Source organism: Cervus elaphus, chromosome 20, assembly GCF_910594005.1.
Source record: "Cervus elaphus chromosome 20, mCerEla1.1, whole genome shotgun sequence".
NCBI classification, from domain to species: domain Eukaryota; kingdom Metazoa; phylum Chordata; class Mammalia; order Artiodactyla; family Cervidae; genus Cervus; species Cervus elaphus.
In genome coordinates, this window is record NC_057834.1 from 120,713,312 (window position 1) to 120,726,689 (window position 13,378).

Below are 13,378 nucleotides of genomic sequence, written 5' to 3' on the forward strand. Positions count from 1 at the left end.
TATAGATTTCCAGTAATTTGATATATCTTATGGGATTTTGGTGTTTAACCTGCTTGAAATTCATTGAACTTCTTGAATCTGTAGAATTATAGCTTCCTTCAAATTGAAATCAGCCTTATTTCTTCAGATGTTCTTCTGCTCTCTTTCTGGGATTTAAGTAATGTCCATATAAAACCATTTGATATTGTCCTATAGGTCACTGAGGCCTGTTAATTTTTCCCATCCTTTTTCTCTCTGTATTTCAGTTTGTTTTTCTTGGTTTTCATTTTCCAGATTTTTGAGGTTATTTTGCAGTGTATTTTTTATGGTATATCATGTGATGTTTTCCTATATGTATACTTGTGAAATGATTACCACAGTCCAGGTAATTAACATACCCATCAACTCATAGATTGCTTTTCCTTTTTTGTGTCTGTATGTGATGGGAGCTCTTAAGATCTGCCTTCTTAAAAAAAAAAAATCTGCCTTCTTGGGGACTTCCCTCGTAGTCCAGTGGTTAAGACCCCATGTTCCCAATGCAGGAGGCATGGGGTCAATGCCTTTTTAGTAAATTTGAAGTATACGGTATACTATTATTAACTATAGTCACCATGGTATATACATTAGATTTCTAGAACTTATTCATCCTGTGTAATTGAAATTTTGTTCTCTGTGCTTCAGTTTTGATAGTTTTCTTGCTGTGTCTTCAAGTCTGTTAATTTCCTACAATGTATAAACTTTTAATTTGCAGTGTCTAATTCTATTTAGGAAAATTTTCATTTCAGGTATTGCATTTTTTAGCTCTAGAAGATATTTTGGTTATTTTTTTTAAGTGTCTTCCATTTCTCTTCTCGTCATTTTCATGTTTTCTTTTATATCCTTGAATGTATTTATAATGTCTGTGTTGAAGTACCTATCTGCTAATTCTATTAATTTGACATTTTTGAACCTGTATCTGTTGAAATTTTTCTTCCTGGTTTCAGTCACTTTGTTTTTTCTTTTTTCTTTTCTTTTTTTTTTTTTTTTTTGCTTTTCCAGGTTTCTAGTAACTGATTGAATGTTGGACATTGTAAATGTTACATAGTTGAGTATTTGGATTTTGTTTTATTCCCATAAGAAGTGTTGTGTTTAGTTTTGATAGGCAGTTATTTGCAAATCAGATTGATATTTTGATCTTGTTTTAAAGCTTTGTAGGGAAGGTCTAGAAAGTCTAGGTCCTTTAGGAATAGTTTAGCCTTACCACTGAAGCATGGCTCTTCTTGACTCTCTCCTGTTTGTCCTAGCTGTCCAAAAGTTTTCTTCATGTTGTCTGGTCAAGCTAGAATATCATCCAGCCTTGTGTGAGCTCTGAGAATTGTTAAGCTTACAGGAGTTCCTGTAAAGGAAAACTGTTTCTTTGCTCTCTGTATTTTTACACCAAACATGTGGGTTTTCCGTACAAAATTCTTCTCTGATTCTCTGTGGACACCAACTGGCGTCCTAAAGTCAATTCAGTTCTGACACTAACTATCCCACAGGTTACAGGTTCAGTACCACAAGACTGCCCTCACTTTAGACACCCGTCTCAAGTAGTATGTCCTCATATTAACCACTGACTTGGTTACAAATTGAGGGTTCCTATGATCCCTTCCTCAGGTTCAATAATTTGCTATAATGGCTCACAGAACTCTGGGAAACACCTTACTTAACTGTTTTCTAGTTTATTATAAAGGATATTCTATATTACTATAAGTGTAGAACAATAGAATAGAATAGAATTTTTATATTCTGTGTATTATTATAAAGGATATAAATGAATAACCAGATGAAGAAGTGCAGGGCAAGATCCAGGAGGGTCTTACAGGTTTCTGCCCCAGTGGGATTTGGGGGTATCACTTACCTGGCATGTGGATATGGTCACCAAACCAGAAGTGCTCCAAACCTCATAGTTTAGGGATTTTTATGGAGGCTTCATCATATAGGCATGATCAGTTTCAACCTCCAGTCCTTCTCTATTCCCTGGATGACAATGTATGGGACTAAATTCCAAGCTTCTAATCTCGGTTTGATCTTTCTGGTAAGAGGCCCCTTTGTTGATGTTATACAGGATCCTACAATAGTTGCCTTTTTAGGGAGGAAGGCATTCCTGTCACCAAGGAAATTCCAAGGGACTTTGGAGCTCTGTGTTAAGAACTGCGGTCAGAGACCAAATATATGTCTCATTATGTCACATCTTCCCATTTGTTGTTCTTTGATTATTCTTATGGAGTCTCATTTTTAAATTTTCTTTCCCCTTTGATTTCTTCTCTTTTGAAAATTTTTTATTTTTACTTTTTTGTTGTTTTATTTTCTTTTCTTTCATAGGGTCTCATTTTATGTATGCAAAGATTAGGAGTATTCAGCCAGGAATACTCAAGGGAACCTCTGTCCTCTGGCACTCTTCCTTACAAATCTCAACTGCATCAGCCTCTCTAAACTCTGATCTCTGTCTCATAAATCAGCTGACTGTCATGCTCTGCTTGGGATTCCCTTCTCTGTACTACTGTCCAGAAAGCCCTCTAGGCAAAAAGCCTGGACAGCTATGGAGCTCACCTTGTTTCTTCCTTTTTCTGAATCACAGTTTTTCATTGCCTATTATCCATCATCTGAGGACTTTATTTAGTATAGTCTGTCAAGTTTTCTAATTCTTTATGGTAGGAGGGCACGTTTGGTAACAGTTACTCTATCATGACTGAAAGTAGAGGTCCCTTCTGATTCTGTCCTTTTGAGCATTTCTTTACTATCTGGCATACTGAAATATTTCAAGTATAAGAAAGATTATACTTCTCTGATCCTGGAATCAGTCATTTCTCCAAGAACCTATAGTTTCTCTTAGTGAAGAACAGTATTTGGAAACCAAGATTAGCTCTCAGATTATTCACTGCTACTGGAGTATTGCTGCTTTTAGGCATTCTCAGTAAACAGCTAAACATAAACAGTAAATGTATATGTGTGTATGTGTATATGTATTCACACAAATACTCATGTATAGGTATTTCCATGTCTTTGCATATATGTTATAAAACCATGAGTTCATAATGTTGGCACCAACTTCAGCATACCTCAGATTCTTTCCATGAAAGAAAGGGGCCTTCCCCCTTTCCATGATTGTAAATACCTTTTCTATTAGTTAAAAGGGCTCCCAGGGGGTGCAGTGGTAAAGAATCTGCCTGCCAGTGCAGGAGATGCAAGAGACATGGGCTTGATCCCTGGGTCGGGAAGATCCCCTGGAGAAGGAAACAGCAACATACTCCAGTATTCTTGCCTGGGAAATTCCATGGACAGAAGAGCCTGGTGGGCTACAGTCCATGGGGTTGCAGAGTTGGACATGACTGAGCATACACACATATCACATCATAATTACATCAGTTAAAACTTGGCTCCTGTTATTCTCGATATATTTACTTATCTGTTCAGTGAAACAAGTCTCTCTACTGTACCAGCTGGCTTCTCCATTTACACCTCTGTATATTACCTATCCTATTACTGACTATATGAGCACCCCAATATTCTCTCATGCCCTCAGTTACTTGCTTGATTTAATTATGCTACAAAGGGAAAAGAAGAGAAAGTAGCTAAGAGTAGGATGTGAATCACTGTTCTATCATGCATTTGTTCTTTAGTCCATTTATTCATTCACAAATATGTAAAGACCTGGGGAAGCAATGGCAACCTAAATATATAACAGCCCAGCTCTCAAGAAACCAACATTCTAGTGGGAAATATAAAGAAATAAATAGACAAACAATTGCATTACAATTTGTTAAGTGCTGGAATAATGTGAGCACAAAGTATGTTATGTTATAGACTTATAGGTTAGAAAAATTTTTTCCAAGTTAATTTCTGTGGAATGCTATTTTTTGCTTTTTTTTTTTTTTTTTTGGCCACTGCCACCTGGCATACAGGATCCTTAGTTCCTCCACGAGGGTTCAAACCTGTGCCCCCTGCAGTGGATGCACAGTCTTAACCACTGGACCACCAGGGAAATCCCTGCATTGATAATAGGAAGTAGGTAGCATAAGTTTCCCTGGTCAACTATACTTAGGGAAAGTTGGATTAAATCAAGTTAAATAATTTCTTTACTTCTTTACACAATTTATTAAAATAAGGTATTTCATGAATCTTTATGCTAAATTTCTGACATTTAAGTGACCACACAGCCCTTACTTTTGTTTGTGAAACATCTTGGGGGAAAAAGTGTTTTGGGAAACATATTTTGTGAAATATCAATTTGTTGTTTTTCAGTCACTCATTTGTGTCCGATTCATCAAGTTGCCTCAAGAAGTTCACTCTCTAGCACTGATGAATAATTTCTCTTCATTTTTTATGATTTTATAAATTTTGCTCATCATATGGTTTATTTTCGAATTATTATTATTTTTTAATCTGGAAACATTTTCTTTTCTCTCTTGATTATTTCTCGGGACCTTTTTTTAGCTTTCCTGTTTTCTGGATATAGACATTTTCCCTGGAGTTGGACTTTGTCTATAGCAGCTTACTGAAATTTCTTCAATGAATAATGTATGCCAAGAGTTAGCAAACTTTCTGTTAAAAGACTGGATAGTAAATGTTTTAGGCCTTGGGGGCTACATGCAACCTCTTCTTTTGGCATATATGTATTTTTTAATAACCTTTTAGTATGGAAAGATCATTCTTAGTTTGTAGGCCCTAGTTTCCAATCCCTGATCTATACGATCTTTCTGAAAATATGTTTTACATTTCACTAACTGTACTAGATGTCCTTGAAAAAAAAAGATTCCATGTTAAAATAAATTTGGCCAGTGTTGTTTCTTATTCTCTTGGAGATTTATGAGGCCTATTATATTAAAGATGCAAAAAAGCCCTTTTATAAGCTTTCTTCTCCTTTGAACTTTGTGGGTTTGTGTGGTGTATATTTGAATTACCTACTTGTATTTCATAGAACTAGTTTCTCTGAATTCTTGCCTGTATAGAATTTCTAGATTATCTCCTGGTGATCATAATTTATAATTAATCACATATATTTTTCATTTTTTTTCTCTAAATTTACTACTTTGTCTACACCTACTAAAAATTTCAATTTAAAATATTCTGTATACTTACATGACTAGAATAGGTTGTAAGTTTGAAATTTAAACATGTACAAAGAACCAGAATATCTGATTTCTCGGCACTTTTCTGTGTTACCATGTTATAACACTGCAAACTTCTTTTTTCTTTTATCCAGGAAAAGTGGGTTGAAGTTGCCTCAATGAAGGTGCCTAGAGCAGGCATGTGTGTTGTGGCAGTCAACGGGCTTCTGTATGTTTCTGGAGGTCGATCTTCCAGCCATGATTTCTTGGCTCCAGGTACCTTGGACTCAGTTGAAGTTTATAACCCTCATTCAGATACATGGACAGAAATTGGCAACATGATTACCAGTCGTTGTGAAGGAGGTGTTGCTGTACTATGAAATAGAAGCATTAAGACAGCAAAAGAAACATTTTGAAAATGCAGGATCTCACCTTTTGCAAATCACACTCGTATTTGGTTATAGGACCCTTTCTGTTTTCTGTGAATTTGGTAGAAAAATGACTAAAGAATTTTTTTTAAAAGAATTTGAGTGAAAAGTGATAGTGAAATATATCCTAAATTAATAAAGAGTTCTCACAAATTTGCCAAGCTGACCAAGAGATGCTGTTTATGCTCTAGAATTGTCCAGTTAGGAGTAGAGTCCTATTTGTAAAAAGAATTTTCCAGAAGCTTCTTGGCAAATAGTTCCTTTAGCGGCTTCTCCAGTTCAGTTTAAGCTATAACATGACCATTGTGTGATGTAAGAATATCAAATGAGACAGTTTAAAGATATCTAAAAAAAAAATTTTTTTAAAAAATTAAAAAAAAAAAATAAAGATATCTATACATTCATGATTCAGCTAAAAGCACAATTTTCCATGGCCATAGTTTAACTTATAGAGAAAAGCCAATGAGACAACTTCCAACTTCTGTTTTATTCCTAGTTTTCACTAACCCCAAACTTTTTATTGGCAGCAGGTGTACTGGGAGGGACATGTTGGAAATATCTAGCTATTTATATAAATTTTTGCCCGTTGATAACAGCATAAAAAAAGCTCTTGTTCACTTATGCTTTTGTTTTGATGCTGGAATGCAAGTGAGAAATTAATAGGAGGTTCTTAGTGACAGTCCTTTATTACAATAAGATGATGTATGGGTGATGGAAGCCAGCTGGTTATATGCACCTTTTTCCAAAAATATGTTTAGCTTTGGGAAGAGGGAATTTATTAGATTACCAAGCTTTATGAAGCTTACTCATACTTGGGCAAGCCTAAGTATGAACTTAGTACAAAGCCGCTGCCTGGCTTGGAGAAGATGGAATTATAGGTCCCTGCACAACTTTTTTTTTTTTTTTTTTCCTGTACAACTTTTTATATACACTAACTCATAAATGGAAAAGTTTCTGATCCAAAACTGCTTCTCAAAACTTACTTTCTCGAAGAAGCATTCTAAAGAAGTGTTCTCTATTTCTGAGACAAAGATTTTGTGTATATGATCATCACTTTTATTTCTACTAGTCAGTTGGAGCCATATACATTAAAGGTCTTATACATTTAGGTTTACTTAGCTGTTCCAGGATTTGATTTCTATATCCCTGATTTCCCTTTTTCTTTATGAAAGTCCTTTAGTATATTATAGGCATCAGTGGCTTATTTAGATAGAAAACCTTTGATAAGCATTAAAGACTCAGGTCCGAAATATTTGGATTGATCCACAAGGATACTTTCCTTCACAACTTAACCATATGCATATTTTAAGAAAAGATTATGTAGTGCAGACAGAAAGCTCTGTTTTCCATTCTTTTGGGTATCCTGAAAGTCTGAAGGGTCACAGATGGCTGACTGGGATGTGTAAAATGTCAAGGAATGAAGTATCAAGATAATGTATAAATTAAGCTGTAACTCATGTGCCTTTAATATTTCTAGTTGAGAATGTATTCAAGAGATTTACAAATTTTCCTATCATTTAATTTTCATTACTGCCTGGTGCCAGCCTAAAATGGCAGTTTGAAGGGAGGCATTTTGTACTGCTATGATGGAAATGTAGTCAAGACAATCAGTGTTTGGGCTTAAATAGATCCAGACGATGCCTGAAAATGAGTCATTGTAAATATGCTTATTTCCTAAGAAATGACAGATTGTTTTAAAAGAATGTACTAATAAAGTGTCTTGAATTTTTTGTTTTTTGCTTTTCCTTGTATTACTCATCAACTTAGTTTATTACCAGCATTCTTGGATTACAAGGATTGCCCATGAATTTTATTGTTTCAGCTTTAGGGATTTGCACATTTACTTTTACATTTAACTGTTTTCTGAACAACTATTAACATGATAAGTCTGAATTTGGCAATAAGGAGTTCATGATCTGCACTCCAGTCAGCTCCTGGTCTTGTTTATACTGACTGCATAGAGTTTCTCCATCTTTGGCTGCAAAGAATATAATCAATCAATCTGATTTCAGTATTGACCTTCTGGTGATGTCCATGTGTAGAGTCTTCTCTTGTGTTGTTGGAAGAGGGTGTTTGCTATGATCAGTGCATTCTCTTGGCAAAATTCTATTAGCCTTTGCCCTGCTTCATTCTGTACTCCAAGGCCAAATTTGCCAGTTACTCCAGGTGTTTCTTGACTTCCTACTTTTGCATTCCAGTCCCCTATAATGAAAAGGACATCTTTTTGGGGTGTTAATTCTAAAAGGTCTTGTAGGTCTTCATAGAACCATTCAACTTCAGCTTCTTCAGCATTACTGGTCGGGGCATAGACTTGGATTACCATGATATTGAATGGCTTGCCTTGGAAATGAACAGAGATCATTCTTTCGTTTTTGAGATTGCATCCAAGTACTGCATTTCAGACTCTTTTGTTGACTATAATGACTACTCCATTTCTTCTAAGGGATTCCTGCCCACAGTAGTAGATATAATGGTCATGTGAGTTAAATTCACCCATTCCAGTCCATTTTAGTTCGCTGATTCCTAGAATGTTGACGTTCACTCTTGCCATCTCCTGTTTGCCCATTTCCAATTTGCCTTGATTCATGTACCTAACATTCCAGGTTCCTATGCAACATTGCTCTTTACAGCATTGGACCTCGCTTTACCACCAGTCACATCCACAACTGGGTGTTGTTTTTGATTTGGCTCCATCCCTTCATTCTTTCTGGAGTTTTTTCTCCACTGATCTCCAGTAGCATATTGGGTACCTACCGACCTGGGGAGTTCATCTTTCAGTGTCCTATCTTTTTGCCTTTTCATACTGTTCATGGGGTTCTCAAGGCAAGAATACTGAAGTGGTTTGCCATTCCCTTCTCCAGTGGACCACATTCTGTCAGACCTCTCCACCATGACCAGTCCATCTTGGGTGGCCCCACACTGCATGGCTTAGTTTCACTGAGTTAGACAAGACTGTGGTCCATGTGATCAGATTGGCTAGTTGTCTGTGATTGTGGTTTCAGTCTAGTGGTCTAGTGGTTTCAGTCAACCACCAGACCATTCAGGTATAACCTAAATCAAATCCTTTATGACTATACAGTGGAAGTGAGAAATAGATTTAAGGGACTAGATCTGATAGACAGAGTGCCTGATGAACTATGGACGGAGGTTCATGACATTGTACAGGAGACAGGGAGCAAGACCATCCCCAAGAAAAAGAAATGCAAAAAGGCAAAATGGCTGTCTGAGGGGGCCTTATAAATAGCTGTGAAAAGAAGAGAAGAGAAAAGCAAAGGAGAATAGGAAAGATACAAGCATCTGAATGCAGAGTTCCAAAGAAATAGCGAGGAGAGATAACAAAGCCTTCCTCAGCAATCACTGCAAAGAAACAGAGGAAAACAATAGAACCAGAAAGACTAGAGATTTCTTCTAGAAAATTAGAGATACCAGGGAACATTTCATATGGGCTCAATAAAGGACAGAAATGGTATGGACCTAACAGAAGCAGAAGATATTAAGAAGAGGTGGCAAGAATACACAGAACTGTACAAAAAAGATCTTCATGACTCAGATAATCACGATGGTGTGATCACTCACCTAGAGCCAGACATCCTGGAATGTGAAGTCAAGTGGGCCTTACAAAGCATAACTACGAACAAAGCTAGAGGAGGTGATGGAATTACAGTTGAGCTGTTTCAAATCCTAAAAGATGATGCTGTGAAAGTGCTGCACTCAATATGTCAGCGAATTTGGAAAACTCAGCAGTGGCCACAGGACTGGAAAAGGTCAAAGAAAGGCAATGCCAAAGAATGCTCAAACTACTGCACAATTGCACTCATCTCACACACTAGTAAAGTAATGCTCAAAATTCTCCAAGCCAGGCTTCAGCAATACGTGAACCATGAACTTCCTGATGTTCAAGCTGATTGTAGAAAAGCCAGAGGAACCACAGATCAAATTGCCAACATCCCCTGGATCATTGAAAAAGCAAGAGAGTTCCAGAAAAACATCTATTTCTGCTTTATTGACTATGCCAAAGCCTTTGACTGTGTGGATCACAACAAACTGTGGAAAATTCTGAAAGAGATGGGAATACCAGACCACCTGACCTGCCTCTTGAGAAACCTGTATGCAAGTCAGGAAGCAACAGTTAGAACTGGACATGGAACAACAGACCGGTTCCAAATAGGAAAAGGAGTATGTCAAGGCTGTATATTGTCACTCTGCTTAAACTGCTTATTTAACTTATATGCAGAGTACATCATGAGAAACGCTGGGCTGGAGGAAGCACAAGCTGGAATCAAGATTGCCGGGAGAAATATCAATATCCTTTAGATATGCAGATGACACTGCCCTTATGGCAGAAAGTGAAGAAGAACTAAAGGGCCTCTTGATGAAAGTGAAAGAGGAGAGTGAAAAAGTTGGCTTAAAGCTCAACATTCAGAAAACTAAGATCATGGTATCTGGTCCCATCACGTCATGGGAAATAGATGAGGAGACAGTGGAAACAGTGTCAGACTTTATTTTTCTGGTCTCCAAAATCACTGCAGATGGTGATTGCAGCCAAAAGACGCTTACTTGTTGGAAGGAAAGTTATGACCAACCTAGACAGCATATTAAAAAGCAGAGACATTACTTTGTCAACAAAGGTCCATCTAGTCAAGGCTATGGTTTTTCCAGTAGTCATGTATGGATGTGAGAGTTGGACTATGAAGAAAGCTGAGCACTGAAGAATTGATGCTTTTGAACTGTGGTGTTGGAGAAGACTCTTGAGAGTCCCTTGGACTGCAAGGAGATCCAAGCAGTCCATCCTAAAGGGGATCAGTCCTGGGTATTCATTGGAAGGACTGATGTTGAAGCTGAAACTCCAATACTTTGGCCACCTGATGGGAAGAGCTGCTTCATTTGAAAAGACCCTGATGCTGGGAAAGATTGAAGGCAGGAGGAGAAGGGGACGACAGAGGATGAGACGGTTGGATGGCATCACCGACTCAGTGGACATGGGTTTGGGTGGAGTCCGGGAGTTGGTGATGTACAGGGAGGCCTGGTGTGCTGCAGTTCATGGGGTCTCAAAGAGTTGGACACGACTGAGCGACTGAACTGATTAACATGGTCTTCCCCCAAAATATTTAACAATTCAATACACTTCTAAATATTCTGTCCAGTGTACTTAAAAATCATATACACTGTAGAGAAATCCCTCGTGGTCCAGTGGTTAGGATTCCACACTTCCACTGCAGGGTCATGGGTTTGATCCCTGGTCTGCGAGCTAAGATCTGCATGCAGTTATGGTGTGGCCAAAAAAAAAATAAGGGGTCAGTTAGCTTGAACATCTGACTTGCCCGTATTATGAGATTGAGATCAGAGAAAAGTTCTAAGTCTGTGTAGTACTTATGCAATTTAGAAGCAAAGAAGTAATTTGCCTCAGTGAAACAATCTGAGTAGAATCTGAAAAGGATCTTCTGAAGAGTATGAGCTTTCTTTCCTTCAGTATCAGGCTGTCGTAAACTTTTCTCTACATTAATAAAGGAGGATCGTTTGGTGATTTTAACCACAGGCTTTAACTGGTAAGCTTCCTAATGATCAGAACAAGCTCTAGCTCCATAGTATTATATGTGTTTGCTAGGACTGTTTCATTTAACAAAGTACTGCAGAAATTTATTGTCTCATTTTTGGATGCCCGAAATCTGAAATCAAGGTGTTGGTCGAGTTAGGTCCCATCACTTCATGGCAAATAGATGGGGAAACAGTGGCTGACTTTGTTTTTCTGGGCTCCAAACAAGTTACTACTCTAGATTATAATCTTTCTACAGAATCACTGAAGTGGGAATTATATGTATATAATTTACTTATGAAATTTCTTACCTAATATTTGAATATTTATACAAAGGTAGGCAACCCACTCCAGTATTCTTGCCTAGGGAATCCCATGGACAGAGCCTGGCAGGCTTCAGTCCATACAGTCCCTGGGGTCGCAAAGAGTCGGACACGACTGAGTGACTAATAGAGAGAGAGATACAAAGGTTATATATATCATATCCCTTTCCTAATTTATATTTACACTTTAAATGTTTTTTTCTTTTTATGCAACTAAGCATCTGAAAAGACTAGGTTTTCAAGTTAGAATCCAAGGTATTGTTTTCGCTGTTTTTTTTTTTTTAAATTTTATTATTTATTTATTTTAATACAAAGCTTTGGCATTAGCAATTTTATGAAAAAATAAAATGTACTAAAAATAAACGCTTGTGTGGCATGATTGGTAAATGATGCACAAAAATAGGTTCTTTTTTCCTTCAAGGCAATCAGTCAGAAAGCAGTGTTTTTCCTTCTTCAAAACCATTCTACCTCATTAGCATTCAAGCTAGCTGTGGCTCTGATGATCATGTAGCAGAGTGTGAGAGCACTGAGGAGGCCAAAACTGGCAATAATAAACCATTCTTTTGTTACTGCGATGTTGATCTCTCCTGTTCGAGGAGTGAGCTCGCCATCCTGAGGAAGAGGCGAGATCCCCGAAGTGCGAAGTGGCTCGAGGCCAAGGGAGTTGTCACTGGCGAGCTCACCTAGGGCCGACCTTCGGTTAACTGCTTGGGTTCTGGTGAGCCTTTCCATGTCAAATGCTGTTTTCGCTGTTTTAAAAAGCTTCTGTATGAGTTGACTTGCAAAACTAGATAGAACATTATAAAAATGACTCCAGATTGACTTTTCCTAGCTTGTACATGTGTGCATGCTAAGTCATGTCAGTAGTGTCTGATTCTCTGTGACCCAGTGAACTGTAATCAGCCAGGTTCCTCTGTCTGTGGGCTTTTCCAGGCAAGAATACTGGAGTGGGTTGTCATGCCCTTCTCCAGGGGATCTTACTAGTCACTTCATTCTTTTAAGTATTTTTTTTAACCAGTTGGTGTTATGTTTGGAGACAAGTTGTATCTACTTGTTGTTGTTCAGTTGCTAACTTGTGTCCAACTCTTTGCAACCCCATGGACTGCAGCAAGCTAGGCTCCTCTGTCCTCCACCATCTCCTGGAGTTTGCTCAAATTCATGTCCATTGAGTCGGTGATGCCATCTAATTATCTCATCCTCTGCTGCCTCTTCTCTTTTAGCCTTCAATCTTTCCCAGCATCAGGGTCTTCTCCAGTGAGTCTGCTCTTCGCATCAGGTGACCAAAGTATTGGAGCTTCAGCATCAGTCCTTCCAATGAATATTCAAAATTGATTTCCTTTATTATTGATGGCTTGATCTCCTTATAGTCCAAGGGACTCTCAAGATCCTTCTCCAGCATCATAATTCAAAAGCATCAATTCTTTGGCGTTCAGCCTTCTTTATGGTCCAACTCACATCTGAGCTTCCCTTGTAGCTCAGCTGGTAAAGAATCCGCCTGCAACGCAGGAGACCTGGGTTTGCCCGCAGTAACCATCCACATTGATTCTGGAGCCCAAGAAAATAAAATCTTTCACTGCTCCTTTTTTCCCTTTTTGTCATTAAGTTATAGGACTGAATGCCATGATCTTAGTTTTTTGAATGTTGAAAGCTTCAAGGCAGCTTTTTCACTCTCCTCTTTGACCCTCATCTAGAGGCTCTTTAGGTCCTCTTCATTTTCTGCCATTAAAGTGGCATCATCTGCATATCTTAGGTTGATGATATTTCTCTTTGCAGTCTTTGATTCCAGCATGTGATTCCTCTAGCCTAGTATTTGCATGATATACTCTGCATGTAAGTTAAATAAGCAGGGTGAAAATATATGGCCTTGTCATACTCCTTTCCCAATTTTGAACCAGTCAGTTGTTCCATGTCCAGTTCTAACTGTTGCGTCTTGACTCACAGGTTTCTCAGGAGACAGGTAAGGTGGGTCTGGTAGTTTAACAACCCCGTGAACAGTATGAAAAGGCAAAAAGATATGACACTGGAAGATGAGTCTCCCAGGTAGGA

The 13,378-nt window shown here is 38.0% G+C and overlaps 1 protein-coding gene across 2 annotated transcripts in view; it reads left to right on the forward strand.

Moving 5' to 3' along the window:
* LOC122677786 (intracisternal A particle-promoted polypeptide) overlaps positions 1 to 7,206 on the forward strand; it is a 35,070-nt gene extending 27,864 nt beyond the window's left edge. For both annotated transcript variants that reach the window (XM_043878036.1, XM_043878038.1), the window contains exon 9: positions 5,204 to 7,206. In XM_043878036.1, the coding sequence (XP_043733971.1) occupies positions 5,204 to 5,428 (225 nt within the window). In that variant the 3' untranslated portion in view covers positions 5,429 to 7,206. The remainder of the gene's footprint in view (positions 1 to 5,203) is intronic.
* Positions 7,207 to 13,378: the final 6,172 nt, after the last annotated feature.